Source organism: Chiloscyllium plagiosum, unplaced genomic scaffold (assembly GCF_037043375.1).
Source record: "Chiloscyllium plagiosum isolate Xiang-an unplaced genomic scaffold, Cpla_swu_hap1 HiC_scaffold_31, whole genome shotgun sequence".
Taxonomy (NCBI): Eukaryota; Metazoa; Chordata; class Chondrichthyes; order Orectolobiformes; family Hemiscylliidae; genus Chiloscyllium; species Chiloscyllium plagiosum.
Genome location: NW_028270169.1, coordinates 62,778,675 through 62,804,545, shown reverse-complemented (window position 1 = coordinate 62,804,545; position 25,871 = coordinate 62,778,675). Strand labels below are relative to the sequence as shown.

At 42.2% G+C, this 25,871-nt stretch overlaps 1 protein-coding gene across 6 annotated transcripts in view; it reads left to right on the top strand.

The window, feature by feature from the left end:
- LOC122564179 (protein CASP-like) overlaps positions 1-25,871 on the top strand; it is a 632,323-nt gene that overhangs the window by 339,839 nt on the left and 266,613 nt on the right. For all 6 annotated transcript variants that reach the window (XM_043718862.2, XM_087977575.1, XM_087977578.1 and 3 more), the window contains exons 6-8: positions 5,801-5,924; positions 12,437-12,513; positions 24,691-24,757. In XM_043718862.2, coding sequence (XP_043574797.1) covers positions 5,801-5,924; positions 12,437-12,513; positions 24,691-24,757 — 268 coding nt within the window. The remainder of the gene's footprint in view (positions 1-5,800; positions 5,925-12,436; positions 12,514-24,690; positions 24,758-25,871) is intronic.

The following is a 25,871-nucleotide window of genomic DNA, read 5'->3' as shown; positions in this document are numbered from 1 at the left end:
ATGTAAAGCCTGTGCCCACACCTCACCTCCATCCAAGGCCCTAAAAGATCATTTCAAATCCAACAGAGATTTTCCTGCACATCGTCCCACCTCATTTATTGCAAGTGTTGCTCTCAATGTGGTCTTCTCTACAGCAGGGAGACCAAGCGCCAACTCGCGTAGCGGTTCAGGAAACATCTCTAGTCTGCATGCACCCAACAACCCCACCACCCTCTGGCCAACCACTTCAACTTCCCCTCCCATTCCCTCAAGGACATGAAAATCCTGGGCCACCTTCACCGCCAAATCAAAGCCACACGCTGACTGGAGGAAGAACACCTCATGCCTTGGGACTCTACAACCACACGGCATCAACATTGACTTCACCAGTTTCTAAATCCCCCCCCCCCAAATCACCTTATCCTATATCCAAACCTCCAACTCGGCACTGCCCTCTTGACCTGACCTACCTGTCCATCTTCTTTCCCACCCATCCACTCCACCTTCCACACTGTCCTATCACAATCATCTCTGACCTCCACTGGAATCATGCATATATGTAAACAATGAGATGTGCACTTAGCTTTCTGTTTAAACTAGCTAGAAATTACAGTGATGCATTCATGACTAAAGTGAAACTAATGACATATGAAATGTAGACAAGTAAAATTTAAATTTGAAATAGACCAGTGCCACCTTTGTGTTCTGAATTTCTTGGTTTCCCTGCTCGTCCAACAGACTCTTTTGAAGTCAGTGATGAAGCGAGATTGACACATTGGATTGTTTTCCTTAGAGCAGAGGAGATTGAGGGGACTCTTTTCTGAGATACTGTCGGAGAATGTTCCAATTACAAAAAGAGGCCACACACAGATCTTGTGAAATTGATGAATATTGGTTTATTTCTCAGGATATGGTGGGAAGAGAAAGTGACAGGACTGGCACAGTTAAGTCAAGGATTCTGTTATCTGAGCTGAAGACACATTTTTTGTAGTGTGTTAATTACAATACAATATGAATTAAATTACATTCAATGGAAAACAATCAGTTGTCCGGTAGTAGCCATCAGGTAATAATTATGACAGGAGGTTCCGTTCCTCTGCTAGAGCAGGTGCTAATGTCCAATATCCTGGTTACAGTAGATCTGCAGGGTGATGTGCATTCTTATCAGGTATCTGGATGCCACTCAGTGTAGGTAGGCTTTGTAGGGCTTCAGTACTTGAGGAGACTAGGGATGCCTTTGGGGCTGCAGGAGCAGTGATGCTATTATGAGGTAGGAAGTCTGTTATTAGATCATCTCAAGAGTGTATTCCTTCAGTCTGGAAGCTGGTTAGGTAATGTCTTGTTTTGCTGTTTAGCTCCTGAGCTGGTTGTTGTCAGATTGAGGTATTATGGGTATGTTTCGTTAAGAACAGACATGTTTTCTGTGAGCAAGTAGTGGGCAGGCAGAGTGGTTTATCTTTTCTCCTACAGATATGTAAAACTATGAGGGGCAAAGGTAGGGGCAAAGTGGGCGGCACGGTAGCACAGTGGTTAGCACTGCTGCTTCACAGCGCCAGAGATCCGGGTTCAATTCCCGCCTCAGGCGACTCTCTGTGTGGAGTTTGCACATTCTCCCCGTGTCTGCGTGGGTTTCCTCCGGGTGCTCCGGTTTCCTCCCACAATCCAAAAATGTGCAGGGGTTAGGTGAATTGGCCATGCTAAATTGCCCGTAGTGTTAGGTGAAGGGGTAAATGTAGGAGAATGGGTCTGGGTGGGTTACGCTTCGGCGGGTCGGTGTGGACTTGTTGGGCCGAAGGGCCTGTTTCCACACTGTAAGTAATCTAATCTAATCTAGTAATCTAATAAGAAAAAACTTTTCCCCTTAATCAGTGACCAGGAGACCTGGATTTAAGGTAAGGTACAGAGGGTTTACAGATGTGAGGAACAAACCTTTCATCCAGAAAGTAGTGGGAATGTGGAACTCTCTGCTTGTAAGTGTGTTAGAGGTAAAAACAAAAGCCCATAGAGGGTTTAAAAATAATTTAGATGTGCACTTGCGATGCCAAGGCATATAATCATATGGGAAAGGGCTGGAAAATGAGATTAGAGTAGTTCGGTGGTTGGTTTTGACCAGTGCAGATACAATGGGCTGAAGAGTCTTTTTCTGTGATGTCGATCTCTGTAACTCTTTTATACTTATATACTCTGCATTGTCAGCCAATAATGTATTTCACCAAAGAAACTTCTCCTACCATGTGATCACACTGGATTCCCTTGCATTTTTAAGGTTTAATGATAATCATGCAGGAACTGGCCAAATGCAAGAGAGGGGATGTAGTGCCTATTGCTGCTTCTGTTGATTCGAACATTGCACCAGGGTTACAACTCTGTCCTTAGATTGGGTCCCAACTTACGATTTTGGCAAGTACTGCTCTTTGGGTCTAAGCTGATTGTTCAAGGCTGAACATTTATGAGAAGTGAAAGGGGTGGTTGTGTGTGAGAAAGTATCACAATAAGCATTCAACACATTCAAGTGAAAGGAAAATAAGAAAGTCAACAGGTACTTGTGCAGCAAGGCAATATGGCTAGATCTCAAGAATAGGAAAGATGAAATCACAATGTTGAGGGTACATTGTGGAAATAGAGGAGAGAATATGTGGACAGGTTTTGGAAAGATGTAAAAACAGCAAGATTGTTGTGGTGGGTGATTTTAACTTCCCCTCTTGATCAGGGAAGGGGTTATTCAGGATCTGGTTTTGAGAAATGAGCCCTGCCAGATGAACGAAGTTTCAGTTGGGGAGCTTTTCAGGAGTAGTATCTATAATGTCGAGCCTTTTAAGATACTCATGGATAGGGCCAACAGCAGTCCTCGGGTGAAGGCGTTAAACTGGAGGAAGGTGAGTTACAACAAGATTAGGCAGGAACTGGAGAATTTTGATTGGAGGCAGTTGTTTGAAGGTAAATCCATATCGGAAATGTGGGAGTATTTCAAACGGCAGTTGATAAGAGTTTAGAAGCTGCACATTCCTGTGAGAATGAAGGATAGGTATGGCAAGTTACATGAACCTTGGATGATTTGGGATGTTATGACTTTGGTCAACAAGAGAAAAGAAGCATACATAAGATCTGGGTGGATGGAACTGACGAAGCCCTTAAAGTATATAAGGAAAGTGGGAAAGAAAACAAAGAATTAGAATGGCTAAAAGGGGTTATGAAAAATCGTTAGCGTACAGGACTAAGGAGAATACCAAGGCTTTTTATATGTATATAAAAAGCAAGAGGGTAATCAGGGAAAAAGTTGGCCTACTCAAGGACAAGGAGGGAATCTATGTGTGGAGCCAGAAGGGATAGGTGAGTTCTTAAACGAAAACTTTTTGTCGGTATTCACCAAAGAGAAGGAATTCGTGGAGGATGATCTCGGAGAAGAGAATGTCGAATTTCTGCGCCGCATTACTATTAAAAAGGAAGAAGTGTTGTGCATCTTAAAAAGCATTAAGGTAAATAAGTACCCAGGTCCTAATGGGATCAATCCCAGGAATATTGAGGGAGGCAAGAGAACAGTTCACTGGAGCATTAACAGACATCTTTGTATCCTCCGTGGCCACAGGTGAGGTCCCAAAGGACTGGAGAATAGCCAGTGTTTCCCCATTGTTTAAGAACGATAGCGGGGATAATCCAGGAAATTACAAGCCTTTGAACCTCACCTCAGTGGCGGGGAAATTATTGGAAAAGATTCTCAGGGACAACATATAGATGCATTTAGAAGCAAATTATAGTGATAGACAGCATAGTTTTGAGAGGAGTGATTGTGCCTCACTGACTTAAGTTTTTTGAGGAGGTGACAAAGATGATTGAGGGAAAAGCAGTTGATGTTATCAGCATGGACTTCAGAAATGTCTTTGACAAAGTCAGTCATGGCAGATTGGTACAAAAGATGAAGTCGCATGGTATCAGGGTGAGCTGGCAAATGGATACAGAACTGGCTTAGTCATAGGAGACAGAGGGTAGCGTGGAAGGATGCTTTTTGGAATGGAGGGTTCCGATATGGATTTACCTTCAAACAACTGCCTCCAATCAAAATTCTCCAGTTCCTGCCTAATCTTGTTGTAACTCGCCTTCCTCCAGTTTAACGCCTTCACCCGAGGACTGCTGTTGGCCCTATTCATGAGTATCTTAAAATGCTCGTGGCGTTCGACAGGGATCAGTGCTGCTCGTGGTCTACTACAAAAATGATTTGGAGGAAACTGTAGCTGGTTTGCAGTTGTTACAAAGATTGATGGAGTTGCGGGCAGTGAGGAGGATTGTCAGTGGATACAGCTGGATATAGATCATTTGGAGGCATGGGCAGAAAAATGGCAGATGGAATTTAATATGAGGTGATCTATTTTGGAAGGTCAAGTGCAGGTGGAAATTATACAGTGAAAGGCAGAACCCTTAGTAGTATTGATATGCAGAGGGATCTGAGTGGGCAGGTCCACAGATCACTGGAAGTGGCAGCGCAGGTAGATAAGATAGTAAAAAAGGCCCATGGCATGCTTGCCTTCATTGAAAGGGGATTGAATATAAGCATAGGTAAGTTGTGCTGCAGCTTTATAGACCTTGGTTAAGCCACACTTGGAATATTGTGTCCAGTTCTGGTCCCCACACTACCAGAAGGATATGGATGCTTTGGAAGGGGTACAGAAAAGGTTTTCCAGGATGTTGCCTGGTCTGGGGGAATTTTAGCTATGAAGAAAGGTTGGATAGACTGGGTTTGTTTTAACTGGGATGTAGGAGGTTGTGGGGCAACCTGATAGAAGTTTTAAGATTGTGAATGGCTTGGATAGAATGGAAAGTACGAGGCTTCATCCCAGAGCGGAGCGGTCAGTTAGTAGGGAACATAAGTTCAGGGTGCAGGGAAGTTTTAAAGATATGTGCAAGGCAAGTTTTTCACACAAAGAGTGGTGAGTGTCTGGAATGTGCTGCCAGAGGACATGGTGGAAGCAGATACAACAGCAGCATTCAAGAAACACCTGGATGCATATATGAATAGGAAGGGATTAGAGGGAAATGGATCCTGTAAGTAAAGACAGTTTTAGTATGGAGGGGCAAAATGTGTCAGAGCAGGGTTGGAGGGCTGAATAACCTGATCCTCTGCTGTATTGTTCTTTGTACTAAGGGAAAAACTGTTCCCATAGCTGGAATTTTTGAGAACCAGATGACGCTGATACAAATTGAGTGGCAAAGAACCAGTGGTACCATGAGAATAAGTTGTTTGCAGTGATTGATTAGGATCTTGAATGCCTGAAAGCATGACAAAGATAGGTTTACTTGTGTCTCTTTCGAAAGAGCATTATATAATGACCTGAAGATAAACGTGCAGGATTATGGTGGAAGGCTGAGGATTGGGATTAGCTGAATTTTTTTTTGTGGATAGCTATTCCAGATTTGACAGGCTGAATGGCCGCCTTTGGACTTGTAACTATTTTGTGATGCATTTGTTGTTGACTATGTTGATTGGCTTCCAAGATCAAAAGTTATAAATGGCTTTACGATCTTTAGTGAACAGAAGCTAAAGTCTAGTCAATAAAGTGGTGTAATATTTTGACATTGATTTTCTCATGAGTCATTTCAGTGGGCCAAGAGTATCCTTTAAAGCAAACTCTATTGATCGTTCATAACCTAACCATTTGAACTTCAATTTAACATTTAAGGAATAATGGGACTCCAAAGGGACTAGTATCAATTGATTATATGTCAGGTCTGTAAAGCTGCAGTCTAAATCATGGCACGTTTTCAGAGTACAGGAAAGCTCCTCATGTAGAACTGCACAATAACTGTGTAAACGCTTCTTGTTTTACAGAGGTTACAATAAAAGCACTTAAAGAAAAAATCAAAGAGTATGAACAGACCTTGAGCAGCAGAGCAGAAAGCCTTGCACTTGAAAAAGAGCAGAAATTGCAGAATGACTTCACAGAAAAAGAAAGGTGAGTTAATGCCTCTTTTTTCATTCCATGTTTTGCACAATATGTTTTTTTTAAAGTTTATTCTCTTGGAGGCAGGCATTTCCTGTTTCTGGTTGAGGAATTCATCAGATGATAAAGCTGTTTCCCTGATCGTTTTCATTTTTGAGACCATTGACTGGCTGAAGTAGGGGCATCTGTTTCTACTCCATAATGCATGCAAGATGCATCTCTGACTATGTGTGACATGTCACCAAAAGGTTTAGTGAAAAACTGATGAAACATGTCTCCATGTAGATGCTACAGCTATGAAGCTAGTTCTGAAAAATATTTAATGGGACTTAATTCTGAGGTTAAATATGCTTGCCAAACAACCCCCACAATCGAGAATACTGTCAGAATGTTAGAGCAGCCAGACTCACAACTTCCGTGATTACATTTTTTTTTTACTGTCACTTGTCAAAGAGGCTGGCGATTTTGTTCTTAAGACAGCATTATTTGCTTGCTGTAAGAATACTGTATTTTTTTTTAAAAATCACTCTATGATGTACTAAAAAAGCATAAGGACTGTGGATTGTGAGACAAGGTTTAATTTCTTTAATGTTTGGATACTCAACTAGCATTAGCTGTTGGTGATGATGTGTAGTACTGAATGTCGGTGATATCCCCATCCAAAGGCAGCTGGAGAAAATCAGAATTTCACATTCCTCCCCCAGACTAAGATTATCAGACATTAGGGATGTGTTCACCAGGCACATTCATCTGTTAGAATTCAGTTGATCAGTGCTTTGTGAGGCGCACACATTGTGTTAAATGACATATTGCTATCATAGAATGGGTTGATAGTAAGGACTAGTGACAGTGTATTATTCATACATCCATTGAAATACAGGTATTTTTGAACTTAATCCGTCTAGTAGTTCTTTTCAGTTGATTTTAGGCTGTTTTGTTCACTGGTGCTGCAGCCGAACATTGCCATTAATTGTTCTGTGGGAATTATGCTTTATGTTGTTTGTGTATCTGTTTCTCATTGTACTTTGTTTAGTGATTTACTTTACCTGCCAAAAAAAATCAAGTCTATAGCTACACAGCAAGTATCCATGTTAAAAGTTTCAATGTTGAAGTCTTTCAGTTCCAAAGTTGTTAGCAGCTCTTTTTTTTCATGTCAATAGGTAGACATTACCATTCACTTCTACAACTCTCAGTGTTATCATAGTAATTTGGAGCAACTGTTGCTGTCATGCCCCTGGTTAGGCCTACAGCTACATCAATTACTCAGTACCCAGATCTCCACATCCCAATTGTAGTTTCAGGGCATCCCGCAACACAAAATAATGGTTTGTAGATTTAGTTGGGAATGGGATTGAAACGATACAGCTACTGTTACATAAATTGGTTGGAGTCTTTGTTTTGTCTGGCCAATTGTGTGTCTGTGTGTTGTGATAATTAACTGCTGTACAGTATTTGACTTTGTTGCTTTTATCTTGGAGTTACTTTCTTTACTAAAAACTGGGGATCTGATAATCAGCAAGATTTATATGAACTGTCTTCTACTGTGACTTTTCTATTATGCAGCAGAAATCACAGCCTGGGGCTCCTATAAGAAGGAAATAATATGCAGCATAAAACTTGAGCTCACTCCCAACTAGTATTGGAAAAATATAGATGTAGTTTTAACTTCAAAATACTCTTTGCTAATATTCAAAAGTACAACGGATTAAAGAAGGGGAGAGTAAAATAATAGTCAGTTCTGCAGTAACACAATGCGAATTGGCTATGACGCGATTGAAGAATTTAGACTGTCATTTGAAGAACGTCAACTTTCCTTATCTGTATTGGCTATAATGCAATTCCTGTCCCAATAGTTTAAGTGGTTCTGCTATTACACAATTTTCTTACAATGCAGGATTGCACGGGAACAGAACTATCGCATTATATCAGTACAGACTGTATACCGAAAATAGTATCATTCTTCCTTTCAGAAAACCATGGAACTTAAGTTCCCGCAGTATTTGTCCTTCTGTGGCACCTCTGGTGGCTCAGGAGTTGGTTTGAAAGTCAGGAGTAATTAGAATAGATTCGATTCCCTATAGTGTGGAAACAGGCCCTTCGGCCGAACAAGTCCACACTGACCCTCCGAAGAGTAACCCACCCAGACCCATAACCTCTGACTAACGAACCTAACACTATGCGTAATTTAACATGGCCAATTCTCCTGGCCTGCACATCTTTGTGACTGTGGGAGGAAACCCACGCAAACGCGGGGAGAATGTGCAAACTCCACACAGTTGCCCAAGGCTGAATTCAAACCTGGCCCACTGTGCTGTGAGGCAGCAGTGCTAACCACTGAGCCACCGTGCTGCCCAAATTCTTTGTAAAGTGTAAAAGGGAAAGCAGTTATGAGCTGAAATGCTCTGCAATCTTTATATTTGGAGATAACCCTGTCAGAGTGTTTTAAGAGGCTTTGTCCTCAAGCTTTTTGTGATGTAACAAGTTACAGGAACAATACAGCATCTTTAACACACAGGAGCAGAAGCAAGCCATTCAGCCCATCGAATCTGCTACAACACTCAATAAGATCACATCTGATCTGAAACTCATCAACTCCACTCCACTTTCCTGCATTTTGCCCAAAACCCTTGATTCCCGTATTGATTAAAAGTGTATAACTCCTTATCAAATGGCTTCTGAAAATCCAAATATGTTACATCTACTACTACCCTTATATCTCTTATTTTAATACATTTTCATGTGTGATTTCCCCTTTGTGAAGTCATGTTGACTCTGCTTGATCATTCTATGCATTTCTAAATGCTATGCTATTACATCTTTTATTATAGACTCTAACATTTTTCCAATAACAGACATTAAGCTAACTAGCCTCTGGTTACCTTTTCTTTTTGCCTCCTTCCCAATTAAAAGAAAGGTATTACATTAGCAGTTCTGGAAACATAGCAAATCGTGCAGGAATAGGCTATTCAGCCCTTGGAACTTGCACTACCATTGAATATGATCATAGTTGATAATGTAATTCCAGTATCTCACTCCTGCTATCTCTCCATATCCCTTGATCCCTTTAGCTGCAAGGGCCATGTCCAGCTCTGTTTTGAATATATCTAACAAGCTGGCCCCAACAGCTTCCTGTGGCAGAGAATTCCACAGGTTCACAACTCTCTGAAAGTCTTCCTCATCTCAGTCCTGAATAGTTTACACCTTATTCTTAGACTGTGACCCCTAGTTCTGGACATCCCCCCAACATAGAGGACATTCTTCCCGAATCTAGCCTGTCCAGTCTCATCAGGATTTTATATCTTTCTATGTGATTCCCCCCTCCCCATTCTTCTAAATTCCTGTGAGTACAAGACCAGTCGATCTAGTCTTTCATCATATGTCTATCCCAGGGATCAGTCTGGTGAACCTTCGCTGGACTCCCTCAACAGCAAGAATGTCCTTCCTCAGGTCGGGAGACCAAAACTGCCCACAATACTGAAGGTGTGGATTTACCAAGGCCCTGTATAATTGCTGAAAATGTGTTGCTGGAAAAGCGCAGCAGGTCAGGCAGCATCCAGGGAACAGGAGAATCGACGTTTCGGGCATAAGCCCTTCTTCCTGAAGAAGGGCTTATGCCCGAAACGTCGATTCTCCTGTTCCCTGGATGCTGCCTGACCTGCTGCGCTTTTCCAGCAACACATTTTCAGCTCTGATCTCCAGCATCTGCAGACCTCACTTTCTCCTGTATAACTGCATCAATTCTCTGGAATGTTCCTGGTTATTCTAGACATGTAATTGTCTCATCAGTGTGTCTCGTAAAAGAAGATTTGGTGGGCTCTCAGGTTAAAATCCCAGTGTGCTGTTTGACAAATCTACTGGAATGTTTCAAAGCTATAACTGGTAGAGTCGAGCAGTGGATGTGGTTTACTTGGATTTTCAGAAGGCTTTCAGTATGGTCCCACATAAGAGATTAGCATGCAAAATTAAAGCACATTGGTTTGAGGAGAGCGTACTGACATAAATACAGAACTGTTTGGCAGACAGGAAAAGAAAGATAAGAATAAATATCTCTCTTTCTGAGTGGCAGATAGTGGGATATTACAGGGACCAGTCCTTGGATCCCAACTGTTCACAACATACATTCCTGATTTAGATGAGGGAACTAAATGTAATATCTCCACTTTTGCAGATGACACAAATCTGGATGGGAGGGCGAATGGTGAGGTGGATGTGGAGATGCTTCAGTGTGAAATATAATGTGGATAACTATGAGGTTATCCATTTTGTTCGCAAAAACAGCAAGGTGGGATATTATCTGAGTGGTGATAGATTGAGAAAAGGGAAGGTACAATGAGACCTGGGTGTCCTTGCTGAAATTAAGAACACAGGTGTAGCAAGCAGTAAAGAAGACAAATGGTATGTTGGCCTTCATAGCGGGAGGATTCAAGTACAGGAGGCAGGGATGTCTTGCTACATTGTACAGGGCTTTAGTGAGTATTCTATGTAGTTTTGATCTACTTATCTGAGGAAGGATGTCCTGGCCAAGGAGGGAGTGCAACAAAGGTTTACCAGACTGATTCCAGGGACAACAGGACTAAAATATGAAGAGAGACTGAAATCAGTTAGGACTTTGTTCACCAGGGTTTAGAAGAATGCCTTGGGGGGAATTTCATAGAAATCTATAAAATTCTAACACGACAAGACATGGTAAATGCAGGGAAGGGTGTTCCCAATGACTGAGAGTCCCAGAACCAGGGATCCCAGTCTAAGGATATCGGTAGACCATTTAGGCCTGAGATGAGAAATTTCTTCACTCAGAGAATGGTGAGTCTGTGGAATTCTCTACCACAGAAAGTAGTTGAGGTCAAACTACTGAATGTTTTCAAGAAAGAGTTAGATACAGTTCTTAGGGCATGGGGTGAAAGTGGAAACAATTTATTGAGTTTGGTGATGCTATTGAATGGTGGGGAAAGCTCAAAGGGCCAAATGTCTTTCTCCTGCTCCTTGTTTTCTGTGTTCCTATGCTTTCCAGAATTTAAAGATTCTTGGTAGATTATTACCACCGCATCTACTACTTTGTAGCTGTGTCTTGCATTTCATCAGGGAACTTATCAATCTTTATTGTCTTATTAGCCGCTTGTTAGAAAAACTCTTCTGGTTCACTAATGTCTTTCAGGGAAGCAAATGCCATCCTTCCCTTGTCTGGCCTACATGTGATTCCAGATCCACAGCAATGTGGTTGACTCTTAACTGACCTCTGGGCAATTAAGGATGGACAATAAATGCTGGCCTAGCCAGCAACAGCCTCATCCTGTGAGCACCTTTTCTCTCGTGATGGTGTTATGAAGATGTGAGTGTACTGTACCTTTAAGAGAGTCAAAAGCTGGCAGAACTACCTAACAGCACAAAGTGTTCTGAATAAGATACAATGTAACTTGTGGTCCAGCTCCTGGGATAGCTAGGGTAGCTGGTAGCCTGGAGACAAAAAAACAGATTTGAATTAGGTCAATCAGTTTAAATGATACCCCCAAAAATTGCCAAACTCCAATCAAGTTTGAATTAAGTATATTGACAATCTTAAAAGCCAATGACACAATCTGATGCTTTAGGGGTATAAGACTGGGGAAATTGAACAGTTGAGAGGAGAGCTGCCACGCCAAAAGCATGTCGAGACTGCCTGATAAATAGCTCCCTTAAAGGTACCTTTATTGATCCGTGACCTGTGAAGCATAATCCCCAAGAAGAAGAAAAGAAGACACAGGAAGATCCAAATAGAAGGTTTGACAGCTGGCTGGTTTTGAAAATTTGAATTTTTGGTAAATCTTAATCGAGGGGTTTTATCGGACTAGTATTGTAGAAGGGAAGATAAAAAATAGGTTAGAGAAAGGAGTTGTATGTAATTGGTCGTTAATTATTCTCCGTTATGCTTAAAGAAACAAAGTTGTTCATTTTTACTTTAAGTAGTTCTTGGCCTCTCGAATTTTCACAGATTACTGCACGGGATAAATCTTTTCTAGGTTGCTGGTTTAAATTAAGCAGAAGGTTTTACTCCGTGTCATAACAATAGTTATTGTATTTATTTCCACTCCTCGTTCTACCCCTTGATTATTTAGTAATTTCAGAATGCTATTAGTGTTTTCTATTGTTAACACCAGTGCAGGGTATTTATTCCTGGTTCCTCATAATGACCAGTTGGATTGAAGTACCGATGCCATTCACTGCCGGTTATATCATTTTGCTGTGTGCTTATAATTTTTCTTTGATTGCTCTACCAATTTTCTTTGTAATGGAATTTTGAACAGTGAAGTTAAAAGAAGCTGAAAATAAATTCAACAGTAATGGCTTTGAAGTGAAATTATTGTTGAGTGGTTTAAAAGCAAAACAAAAGGAAAGTGTTTATCCTATGATACATGAAACTATGAAGGATCAAAGAGAATAACTTCTTAATGAAGCTGTAGCCTTTCTTGTACACAAGATGCGTTATTGAAGTTGCATCGATTGTGGACTCTTTTGATCATTCTCTTAATATTTCATTTATCTTGCAGGAAATTACAAGAGACTCAAACATCCTTGGCCTCCAAATTTGAGGAGGCTGATCACAAGGTTCAAGTTTTACAGACAGGTAAGAGAATGATTTTGAACCCATGGTCAGGGCTTCATGTGACTCACTGTTTGCATGGTATGTGCACATTCTAATTTAACATAAAACAGAACAGTACAGCAAAGGAACATGTTGAATATATTAAAATGCTTTTACAGACATGTAAATCACTTACAAAATGTAAAAGATTAAAAGTAAAAGCCACAATATTTCAATGCTAAAATTTCTGGTAGAATGAATAATTGGAACGTACAGTTAAGTATAACTGGACAAAATAGTTATTGTATCCAACTTGTGAAAAAGCATTCATGGATATGGGTGTTGATGGTGTGTTAGTATTTCTAACCCATCCCTGATTGCTATCAAGAAGGTGGTGTGTTGCCTTCTTGAACCGTTGCAGTCCATTTCATGTAGGCACATTCACAAGCTTGCCCTAAGTAATTTATTTTGCACATCATTTGTGATAGTATATTTATTTACTTACAAATTTTTTGCTTTTAATGGATTTACTGCTACATGTTAAGGATGTTATTCTCTAAGAACAACTTGTACCCAACCCGGAATATCTTTGAGGGCAGATGAATGGGGATCTCTGGTACTCTATATGTGATACTTCCCCTACAGTTGATATTCTGATATCCTGATATTTTGAATAGTAAAGGTGCATCTAGGCAACAGCGATTATAATAAGGTAGAGTTTCACATTCAGTTTGAAAGGAGACGTTTCATTCTAAGACTGGTGCTTTACAACCTCAATAAATGTAACTGTGACAACATGAAGGCATTGCTGGCTGAACTGAACTGGGAAACTGGCTTAAAAGATAATACGATGGATGTGCAGTGGCGTGCTTTTAAGGAGGCACTTAAAGCAAAGAGTTATCCCAGTTAGAAAGAAAATCTTTGCCTCATCTGTGGCTAAGTAAGGGTGTTAAAGATAGTATGAAATTAAGAGAAACATCGTATAATTCTACGAGGTGTGCTTGGATCAAGTAAAATGTAGTGGTTTAGAACACAGATTGAGTATGAACACCACAAAAATAAAACCAATGGTAGTTTGAAAGAATATATCGAAAGAAACTAGAATGTAGATTGAAGTGGGTAATGTCACACTGAAGCAAATGGTTTGTCTGTTCAGGACAAATGATCAGAAAAGATGGCAAATGTGAATCAAAACTTAGACGAAGGAACGCAATAGCCAAAAGTAATTTTGGGAAGATGAAAGACATGCTAACAATAAGTAAACTCAATATTGGATCAAGGAAAAACTTGCATTCTTTCGTGTGGGCCTTTGAAATGTGTCTTTTAAAACATATGCCAAATATGCTAACTCAGAATAAAATATCCCCCAGGAAGTAATGATCATAGCATGATGGAATTTAATATTCAGTTTATGAGGAAGAAATTTGGGTCGGAAATAACTGTGTTTAACTTAAGGGGAATTGCAATGAAATGAGGTAGAGTTAGCTAAAATGAACTGGGTGGTTAGATTAGCAAGAATGACAATAAGCAAATGTTTCAGGACATTTAAGGAGGCAATTTATGACACTGCAAAAGTCCATCCCACTAAGGAGGAAAGATTCTAAGAGAGGGATAAACCAATCATGTCAAACCAGGGAAGTTAAACAGAGTATTAAGTTAAAAGAAAAAGCATATAGGATGACTATCAGAATCCAGCAAAGGAGGGCTAAAAAGGTAATTTAGACAATTAAAATAAAGCATGATGGCAAACTAGTGAGGAAATGCCTTCCTAACCACTCTACCTACTAATGATGCAACTTTCAAAGAACTATGTACCCGAGCTTCCCAGTCTCTCTATTTGACAATATTACCCAGGGCCCTGCCATTATGGAAAACGATGAAATGGCAGAGGACTTAAATAGTTTGCATCAGTCTTTACGATAGAAGATACATTGAACATCCCATTAATACAAAAGAATAAAGGAGAGGAATTAAGTACCATTGCTGGAGAAATAGGATTAAACAAATTAATGTGGTTAAAGGCAGATAGTCCCTTGGCAGCTTGGTGGCTCAGTGGTTAGCACTGCTCCCTCACATCACCAGGGACTCGGGTTTGATTTTAGCCTCAGGTCTGTGTGGAGTTTGCACATTCTCCCCGTGTCAGCATGGGTTTCCTCCAGTGCTCAGGTTTCCTCCCACAGTCCAGAGATGTGCAGGTTAGGTGGATTGACCATGCTAAATTGCCCACAGAATCCAGCAATGTGCAAGTTAGGTGTGTTAGGCATGGGAAATTCAGGGTTACAAGAATAGGGTGGGAGGGTGAGTCTGGATGGGACGTTCTTTGGAGAGTCGCTGTAAACCCGATGGGCCGAATGGATTGCTGCCACACTAGGGTTCCCGTGATTTTATGATGGCTTGCATCCAAGGATCCCAAAAGAGGTAGCTACAGAGATAGTGGATGCATTGGTTGTAATTTTCCAAAACTCCTTGGAATATAGAGAAATACCAGAGGATTGGAAAACTGCCAGTGTTGCACTCCTACTGGAAAAGGAGAAAGTGAGGTCTGCAGATGCTGGAGATCAAAGTTGAAACTTTATTGCTGGAACAGCACAGCAGGTCAGGCAGCATCCAGGGAACAGGAGATTCGACGTTTCGGGCACAAGCCCTTCTTCAGGAATGAGCAGAGAGTGTTCAGCAGGAGAAGATAAAAGGTAGGGAGGAGGGACTTGGAGGAGGGGCGTTGGAAATGTGATAGGTGGAAAGAGGTCAAGGTGAGGGTGATAGGTCGGAGTAGGATGGAGGCGGAGAGGTCAAGAAGAAGACTGCAGGTCAGGAAGGCGGTGCTGGGCTGGAGGGATTCGGCTGAGACAAGGTGGGGGGAGGGGGGATGAAGAAACTGGTGAAGTCCAAGTTCATCCCCTGTGGTTGGAGGGTTCCCAGTCGGAAGATAAGACGCTCCTCCTCCGACCGTCGCGTTGTTGTGGTTTGGCGGTGGATGAGTCCAATGACCTGCATATCCTTGGTGGAGTGGGAGGGGGAGTTGAAATGCTGTGCTACAGGGTGGTTGGGTTGGTTCGTCCGGGTGGCCCAGAGGTGCTCTCTGAATCGCTCCGCAAGTAGGCGGCCTGTCTCCCCAATATAGAGGAGGCCACACCGGCTGCAGCGGATGCAGTAGATGATGTGGGTGGAGGTGCAGGTGCAGGTGAATCTGTGGCGGATATGGAAGTTTCCTTTGGGGCCTTGGAGAGAAGTGAGGGGGGAGGTGTGGGCGCAGGTGTTGCACCTCCTGCGGTTGCAAGGGAAGGTGCCGGGAGTGGAGGTTGGGTCGGTGGGGGGTGTGGATCTGACAAGGGAGTCGCGGAGGGAGTGGTCTCTACGGAAAGCTGATAGGGGAGGGGAGGGAAATATATCCTTGGTGCTGGGGTCTGTTTGGAGGTGGCGGAAGTGACGGCGGATGATGCGCTGTACATGGAGATTGGTGGGGTGGTAGGTGAGGACCAGTGGGGTTCTGTCCTGGTGGCGGTTGGAGGGGCGGGGACCTTTGGGCCACCCGGACGAACCAACCCAACCACCCTGTAGCACAGCATTTCAACTCCCCCTCCCACTCCACCAAGGATATGCAGGTCATTGGACTCATCCACCGCCAAACCACAACAACGCGACGGTCGGAGGAGGAGCGTCTTATCTTCCGACTGGGAACCCTCCAACCACAGGGGATGAACTTGGACTTCACCAGTTTCTTCATCCCCCCTCCCCCCACCTTGTCTCAGCTGAATCCCTCCAGCCCAGCACCGCCTTCCTGACCTGCAGTCTTCTTCTTGACCTCTCCGCCTCCATCCTACTCCGACCTATCACCCTCACCTTGACCTCTTTCCACCTATCACATTTCCAACGCCCCTCCTCCAAGTCCCTCCTCCCTACCTTTTATCTTCTCCTGCTGAACACTCTCTGCTCATTCCTGAAGAAGGGCCTGTGCCCGAAACGTCGAATCTCCTGTTCCCTGGATGCTGCCTGACCTGCTGTGCTGTTCCAGCAATAAAATTTCAACTCCTACTGGAAAAGGCAGGGGAGCAAAAAGCAGGTAACTGTAAGTTTGATTAGTTTTGCATCTATTGTTGGAAAGGTGTTGGAATCAGTAATTAAGGAAGTAATAGCAGAATATTTGGAAAAATCATAAGCCAGACAAACATAGCATAACTTCATGAAAAAGAAATGTCTGATTAACTTATTTGAGTTTTTTAAGGCAGTCTTAACTAGAGTGGATAGAGAGAAATAAGTAGATATGTTAAACTTGGACTTCCAGAAGGCATTCACCAAGGTATCTCTCAAAACGTTAAGTCATAGGATAAAAGCCCACAGTATTGGATGTAGTACATTGGCATGGATAGGGAATTGGTTCATGGATAGGAAACAGTGAGTTGGGATAAAGGTTTCTTTTTCAAGTTGGCAACCTGTAACCAACAGGGTTCAGTGCTGGGACCAAAACGTCTTATAAGATAAATTATTGATAGAAAGCAAAATGAACATAGTCAAATTTGCAGCTGACACACAAAGAGATGAAAAGGCATGTTTTGAGAGGGATAGAAACAGTTTACAGAGAGAGATTGATAGGTTAAGCAAGTGAACAAAAATTTAGCAGATGGTGTTAATTTGGGAAAATGTGAAATTGTTTATTTTGGAAGGGAGAGCAAAAGAACAGTATTATTTAAATGGAGAAAACCTGCAGAAAGCTGCAACACAAAGGAGCTTACGAATATTTGTACACAGGTGCAACAGATAATTAGGAAGGCTATTGGAATGTTGGCTCTTATTGCAAGGTTTGTGAAGGTTGTAGCTCAGGTTGAGGTTTAGGGTGTAGGTTTGCTCGCTGAGCTGTAGGTTTGATATCCAGATGTTTCATTACCTGGCTAGGTAACATCATCAGTGGCGACCTCCAAGTGGAGCGAAGCTGTTGTCTCCTGCTTTCTGTTTATGTGTTTGTCCTGGATGGGGTTCCTGGGGTTTGTGGTGATGTCATTTCCTGTTCGTTTTCTGAGGGGTTGATAGACGGTATCTAAATCTGTGTGTTTGTTTAGGCGTTGTGGTTGGAGTGCCAGGCCTCTAGAAAATCTCTGGCATGTTTTTGCTTAGCCTGTCCCAGGATAGATGTATTGTCCCAGTCGAAATGGTGGGTTTTTTTTCCCCTCAGTGTGTAGGGCTATGAGGGAGAGAGGGTCGTGTCTTTTTGTTGCGAGCTGGTGTTCGTGTATTCTGGTGGTTAACTTTCCTCCTGTTTGTCCTACGTAGTGTTTGTGGCAGCCCTTGCATGGAATTTTGTTGGCTCTTATTTCAAAGAAGTTGTGGTATAAGAGTAGGGAAGTCTTAATGCAACTGTGTAAGGTGCTGGTGAGACCACATCTGGAGCACTGTTCAGGTCTAACACCAAAATCATAGTTTACAGAGCTGTGGTGAAGAAAATGAACAACTTCACATTTTCCGACGTTTATACCATCTGTAAACCCGCCCTCGTATATGGCTGTGAGTTGTGGACTGTTTACAGCAAACACCTCAAGGCACGAGAGCAGTACCACCAATGTTGCTTGCGCAAAATCCTGTGAATCCGCTGGCAAGAAAGATGCACCAACACTGGCTTCCTCAACCAGGCCAGCATCGAGGCACTGACCACTCTTGATCGGCTGTGATGGGCTGGACATGTCCATATGACTGCAATGTGACTCTCCAGTAGGTGCTCTATTCCCGTCTCTATCTTGAGATGGCAGGCGAGCCCTAGGTAGACAGAGGAAACACTTCAGTGATACAGGTAGTTCTGCTGTAATGCGACAGTTGCGTTCCTCTGCAACCCCGTGCAGAGAAAATTGCGATACCTGCTCAGTAGAAGGTTTGTCTTATCCAAACATCGCCCACAATTCGTCAATCACATTATAGCCAATTAACGTTGACGAAAAGTGTGTTACACCAAAACGACCTGTTCCCTCAAGGCCTCACTGGTGAAGTGCTGCATTCCCACAGTCACCCGGGAATCACTGGCACAAGACTGTCCAAAGTGGAGGAGGAGCATCCAGGAAGGCATTCAGCACTTTGAGACTAGCCATCGGGGGGAAAAAGAAGAAGCTAGATGAAAACAATGAAAGGAGCACACTGTAACACCAACGCCCGGGGGGAAAAAGAAGAAGCCAGATGAAAACAGTGAAAGGAGCAGTCTTGGCTTTTCACTTTTTAATTTTGGGCGGCACGGTGGCACAGTGGTTAGCACTGTTGCCTCACAGCGCCAGAGACCCGGGTTCAATTCCCGCCTCAGGCGACTGACTGTGTGGAGTTTTCACATTCTCCCCGCGTGCTCCGGTTTCCTCCCACAGTCCAAAAATGTGCAGGTTAGGTGAATTGTCCGTGCTAAATTGCCCGTAGTGTTAGGTGCAGGGGTAAATGTAGGGGAGTGGGTCTGGATGGGTTGCGCTTCAGCGGGTCGGTGTGGACTTGTTGGGCCGAAGGGCCTGTTTCCACACTGTAAGTAATCTAATCTAATCATATCCTTCGTATAATAGGGCAACCAAGACTCTTCCAAAAATGGCCACAACAGCATCATATATAATCTCAACATGGCGTCCCATTTTCTCTTATACCCAATGGTCTGAGCAGTGAAGGCAAGCATGCTAAATGCCTTCCTAACCACTCTACCTACTAATGATGCAACTTTCAAAGAACTATGTACCCGAACCTCCCAATCTCTCTATTTGACAATATTACCCAGGGCCCTGCCATTAACTGTGTAAGTCCGGCCTTGTTTGTTTTACCAAAATGCAATACCTCACATTTATCCACATTTTTAAACAAATCAATATGAAGCCTAGAATTTGTAATTAGCACTGAAATTGATAGTTACAGGGAAAGTTAATGATTTGAGTGAAAAAGCTTTTGTTAGGAGCAATGTTTCAGGCAATGGCATTAGGTTACAATTTCAATTCAAAAGAAACATAGAAACATAGAAAATAGCTGATCATGCAACCTAAGTTGCTCGGCAATGAGCTGGGGCAGGTGTCAGATCTTGCGGTAGGAGAACATTTTGGTGATAGTGACCACAACTACCTCACATTCTACATAGCTATGGAGAAGGAGAGAAGCAGGCACAATGGGAGGATATTTAATTGGGGAAAAGGAAACTATGATGCTATCAGACGTGAGTTGGAAAGCATGGACTGGGAGCAATTGTTCCATGGAAAGGGCACTATAGACATGTGAAGACTGTTTAAGGAACAGTTGTTGTGAGTGATGCATAAATGTGTTCCTCTGAGACAGGTAAGAAGTGGTAAGATAAAGGAACCTTGGATGACGAGAGCGGAGGAGCTTCTCGTCAAAAGAAAGAAGGCAGCTTACGTAAGGTGGAGGAAGCAAGGGTCTTGCTCAGCTCTAGAGGATTACAGGCAGGCGAGGAAGGAGCTCAAAAATGGTCTGAGGAGAGCCAGGAGGGGGCACGAAAAAGGCTTGGCAGGAAGGATTAGGGAGAATCCAAAGGCATTTTACACTTATGTGAGGAATATGAGAATGATCAAAGAAAGAGTAGGGCTGATCAGGTATAGCGTAGGGAATTTGTGTATAGAGTCTGAGGAGGTAGGGGAAGCCCTAAATGAGTTTTTTGCTTCGTCTTTACTAAAGAAAAGGACCTTGTAGTGAATGAAACCATTGAGGAGCATGCTGGAACGGATCGAGATTGAGGAAGCTGATGTGCTGAAGATTTTGACAAGCATTAAGATTGACAAGTCGCCAGGGCCAGACCAGATTTGTCCTCGGCTGCTTTGGGAAGTGAGAAATATGATTGCTTCGCCGCTTGCGAAGATCTTTGCATCCTTGCTCTCCACCGGAGTTGTACCTGAGGACTGGAGGGAGGCAAATGTAATTCCTCTCTTCAAGAAAGGAAATAGGGAAATCCCCAGCAATTACAGACCAGTCAGTCTCCCGTCTATCGTCTGCAAGGTGTTAGACAGGATTCTGAGGGATAGGATTTATGACCATCTGGAAGAGCATGGCTTGATTAAATGCAGTCAGCATGGCTTTGTGAGGGGCAGGTCATGCCTCACAAACCTTATCGAGTTCTTTGAGGATGTGACTAGAAAAGTTGATGAGGGTCGAGCTGTGGATGTGGTGTATATGGACTTCAGCAAGGCATTTGATAAGGTTCCCCATGGTAGGCTCGTTCAGAAGGTCAGGAGGAATGGGATACAGAAGCTTAGCTGTCTGGATACAGAATTGGCTGGTCGACAGAAGACAGCGAGTGGTAGTGGAAGGGAAGTATTCTGCCTGGAATACTGGAGTGGTGTTCCACAGGGCTCTGTTCTTGGTCCTCTACTCTTTGTAATTTTTAATAATGACTTGGATGAGGGGATTGAAAGATGGGTCAGCAAGTTTGCAGACGACACAAAGGTTGGAGGTGTCGTTGACAGTATAGAGGACTATTGTAGGCTGCAGCGGGACATTGACAGGATGCAGAGATGGGCTGAGAGGTGGCAGATGGAGTTCAACCTGGATAAATGAGAGGTGATGCATTTTGGAAGGTCGAACTTGAAAGTTGAGTACAGGATTACGGATAGGATTCTTGGCAGTGTGGAGGAATAGCGGGATCTTGGTGTGCAGGTACATAGATCCCTTAAAATGGCCACCCAAATGGACAGGGTTGTTCAGAAAGCATATGGTGTTTTGGCTTTCATTAACAGGGGGATTGAGTTTAAGAGCCGTGAGATCTTGTTACAGCTCTGTAAAACTTTGGTTAGAGCTGAAAATGTGTTGCTGGAAAAGTGCAGCAGGTCAGGCAGCATCCAGGGAACAGGAGAATCGACGTTTCGGGCATAAGCCCTTCTTCAGGGCTTTGGTTAGACCACATTTGGAATACTGTGTCCAGTTCTGGTTGCCGTATTATAGGAAAGATGTGGATGCTTTGGAGAGGGTTCAGAGGAGGTTTACCAGGATGCTGCCTTGATTGGAGGGCTTATCTTACGAAGAGAGGTTGACTGAGCTCGGACTTTTTTCATTGGAAAAAAGAAGGGAGAGAGAGGACCGAATTGAGGTGTACAAGATAATGAGAGGCATAGATAGAGTTGATAGCCAGAGAGTTTTTCCCATGGCAGACATTGTTAACACAGGGTGTCATAGTTTTAAGCTGTTTGGCGGAAAGTATAGAGAGGATGTCAGAGGCGGGTTCTTTACGCAGAGAGTTGTGAGAGCATGGAATGCGTTGCCAACAGCAGTTGTGGAAGCGAGGTCATTGGGGATATTTAAGAGACTGCTGGACATGCATATGGTCACAGAAATTTGAGGGTTTGTACATTAGGTTTGCCTTACATGAGGATCAATGGTCAGCACAACATCGTGGGCTGAAGGGCCTGTTCTGTGCTGTACTGTTCTATGTTCTAAATATCCCATTCCCATTTTCTCTCCATACCTCTTTGATGCCTTTAGCTGCAAGAGACATGTCCAGCTCCCTCTTGAATATGTCTAATAAAGTGGCCTGAACATCTTCCTGTTGGAGAGAATATCACAGGTTCACACCTTTCTGAGTTAAGAAATTCTTCCTCATCTCAGTCCTGAATAGCTTACCCCTTATTCTTAGAATGTGACCCCTACTTCTGGTCAGTCTACCCCCCCCATTTCCCCATCAGGAACATTCTTCCCGCATCTGGCCTGTCCAGTCCAATCAGGATTTTGTATGTTTCTGTGACATCCCCCTCATTCTTCTAAATTCCAGTGAGTACAAGCCCAGTCGATCCCGTCTTTCTTCATATGTCAGTCCTGCCATCCCAGGAATCAGTCTGGTGAACCTTCACTGGACTCCCTCAGTAGTAAGAATGTACTTCCTCAGATTAGGAGACCAAAACTGTACACAATACTCGAGGTGGCATAACTGCAGCAAGACATCTTTACTCCGATACTCAAATCCTCCTGCTGTGAAGGCCAGCATGCCATTAGCTTTCCTCACCACCTGCAAGCCCACCTTCAGCAACTGTTGCACCATGACAGCCAGATCTTGTTGCACCTCACCTTTTCCTAAACTGCCACCATTCAGATATTAATCTGTCTTCCTGTTTTTGCAAACAACATGGTCAACCTCACATTTATCCATCTTATTTTGCACTTGCCAAGTACTTGCTCAGCCAGTCTGTACAACCCACCCGGCAGCCTCTTAGTATACTCCTCACAGCACACACTGCCACTCAGCTTAGTGTCATCTGCAAGTTTGGAGAATAGAGAACAACCTCGATTACCCGAATTTCAGATTTCCGATCAAGGTCCCGTAAAAATGCTATCCATTATCTGAATAATCAGAAATCCGAACTCAGTTATCCGAACAAAGTACTTCCCACCCGTCACGTTCGGATAATCGAGGTTGTTCAGTATGTGGAAATGCTGCCTCCTCTCGATACTGGGTACATTATTAATACTACAGGTGACAGTTTCGAGGATTTTCCTTTCATCCTGCATTAAAAAATGTCATTTTGATTTTAAAACCTTTGTTCATCGTCAAGTGGTTCTAATTATATTTCCTGTATTATAATATTATGAATGGGGGAGCTAGTCAAGGCAGTTTGCTGCTTCGAAGTGGATTGAAATTAAGCCTTGACTGGCCAGATGGTGGCCATTGCTGCGTACAGAATATGAAGTTATTCAATGAAATGAATTTTCTATTGTCAACAATCATGTTTCTAGTGAATATAGGTCCTGTGATGTTATAGTGAAATGTCACATCGGATAGCTTGTGTGGAAAATTGAAAAATTCTATCTTGGTACAATTGGGTTATTGAATTAGATTAGATTCATTCTGTCATGAACAATTTTGGACTTAAAAGTTGATATTGGGTTCCTAAAATAGGTAGTATTCTCTCATGCAGCTAGCATGACACCTCCCCACCACTAAAACCTGAGAGAAAAAAGAAATTGAATGTAAACTGAGTTTAATAGTAATGTCTATAAGCAATTTATTGTTTATTTAGCTATTTAAGAACTAAAAATAACATGAATTATTCCTTCAAGTTGTGGAAAGCATGCCAATTTATTTTTAAGTTGGTTTGTTTAGGCCCAGTTACTCTTGCAGCTAAAGGCAGCCTTCTCCTTAAATTCAATCAATTGCTCATTCCATAATATTCATTATACTACTTGACAAACGTGACTTCAAACAGCTTCAAAAAATCTAGAACAAAGAAAACCTGAAATTGCTGAAGAAACTCGGCAGGACTGGAAGTATTTGTGGATTTAAAAAGAGGCAGTCTTCGGGGCAGGCAACAACGCAAAATGGCGTTGGATCCTCGAATGCTGCATGAACTGTTGTGCTTTTCCAGCACCACTCTACTCCAGAATTTGGTTTCCAGCATCTGCAGTCATTGTTTTTACCTAACAACGCAAAATGGCCGAGCATAGGCTGATATCCAAGTTCAGTACCCATGAGGGTGCCCTCAACTGGGACCTAGGGTTCATGTCACACTATAGGTGACTCCACTGCACTACACACTCTCTGTCTGTCTCTGTCTCGCACGTGCGCGCGCGCACGCGCACACTCCTGCAAACCCATTCATTCACGCAGACGCTCTCTCATACACAAGCTGTCTCTCATATGCTCACACATACACACCTCCCCACACCTCCCCACACACCTCACATGCACACACATGCCTATACGTTTGTGGGGTGAACTTGTACTTGCAGAATTGTACTTTATTTTGCTCAAAAACTGCATGAATTTATACAAGATTCTGTAAATCCCTTTTTTAGAAATAGAATCTGTCAGAACATTGAGGCACAAACAAATAGACTTTAACTTTACCTTCAATGCATTATCTGGGCTAACATGTTAAAGTTCACTTGAGAATGTAACTTTTAAAATTTAAATATGAAAGAACTAAAATCAACATGGTCATTCTAAAAGATTAGAGACTTAAACAATCCAGGTCTTTTTCAATGTATCATTTCAGTTGCATCACTGTAAACCTGTGCTATAAATTCTGTGTCTTACGATCTTATACCCGACAACCCCCTGAGAAAGGAGCAGCGCTCCAAAACTAGTGCTTCCAAATGAACCTGTTGGACTATAACCTGGTGTTGTGTGATTTTTAACTTAGAGTTAACATTGTGAGGCCAGTTATCCTCTTTCAGAATTCAAAAGATCTCGATTTACTAAACAATTAACTGCATGATCAGCTGAAAATGTTTCCTTAAACCATTTCATTCTTGGCTTTTATTGAAGCTATTTTTTTTTTGCAGCCCTGGAATCAACTCAGACTGAGCTATTTGATTTGAAAACAAAATATGATGAGGAGTCAACTGCCAAGTAAGTATAATGAAATGATTTAAAACCAAAACAATTGAAAGTATTTTTAAAAATGGTTGTTCCATACGTTCAAAATGGTTGAAGTTGTTGAAAACACACAGACACAGAGCTATGACATGGCTCATGATAACTAGATAAAATGCTTTTGTTTAAAAAAAAACAGGGCCATTAAGTAATTAATGCATGGTGTTTTCTATTCTGAAAATGAACTTTAGTTCCCCTCAGTCTAATTGTTATTGAGATCACACTACGTGTGTTAAACCAGTGTTTGATTGCTATTCAGAATAGAAATCAAAATCATGGGTTTGTCTTTTGTAAAATCTATTTGGGAAAGTCATTTAAGGTATTTAGATGTGTAAGCTCAGAATCTTTGCTGTTCCTGGAAAGTTTCCTTGCACTTTTTTTTGTCCCTTTTTCAAAGTGTAGCACACATTTAAGTGTCCTAAATGAAAAATGTGTGCTGCACTATCATGCTTTATTGTGCTGTTGCTATCTGAACCAGCATTGCTACAGTGAGGGACTGCTTTATCACATTATTTATTATCAGGGCACTAATTTACTATGATTAATCTAATTCTGCTTTAATTATATGACATTGTGGTTTTCAACCAGTGTTTTGGTCATCACATTCCATGATTTGTATTTGTGAAAAGTACAAATGAGTGACCTCGATTATTAATATGTGTTCAATTAACAAATATCTGTCTCTGCATTATATCTTTTATAAAACTCTGCAGTCACGTACAGATAGTTCTCCTGTAATGCCGTAGTTGCATTCATGTGCGATGTTGGGTTGTGGAAAATGGTGCATTAGAAATAAAGCGATCTAAGGGAAAAACAGGGTTGGGGCAAATCAATACAAATTTTAACAAAAATAGTAGTTAGCCTACCACAAATGATAGTACAGTCGAGCTAAATGTTGGACCTGTTGTAATTGACCTGTACTGCATAGTGCAATTCATGAGAATCTTCAACTGATTATTCTTGATTGGCAACTATTCCTGCTGGATGCATTGCATTCTAACCAGTCTTCTGAACCCATCAATGCACAAGTCAGATCTTAAAATGAAACTTGCCTTGATAGATCAAGGGCTGAATCGTCATTTCTTTCGCT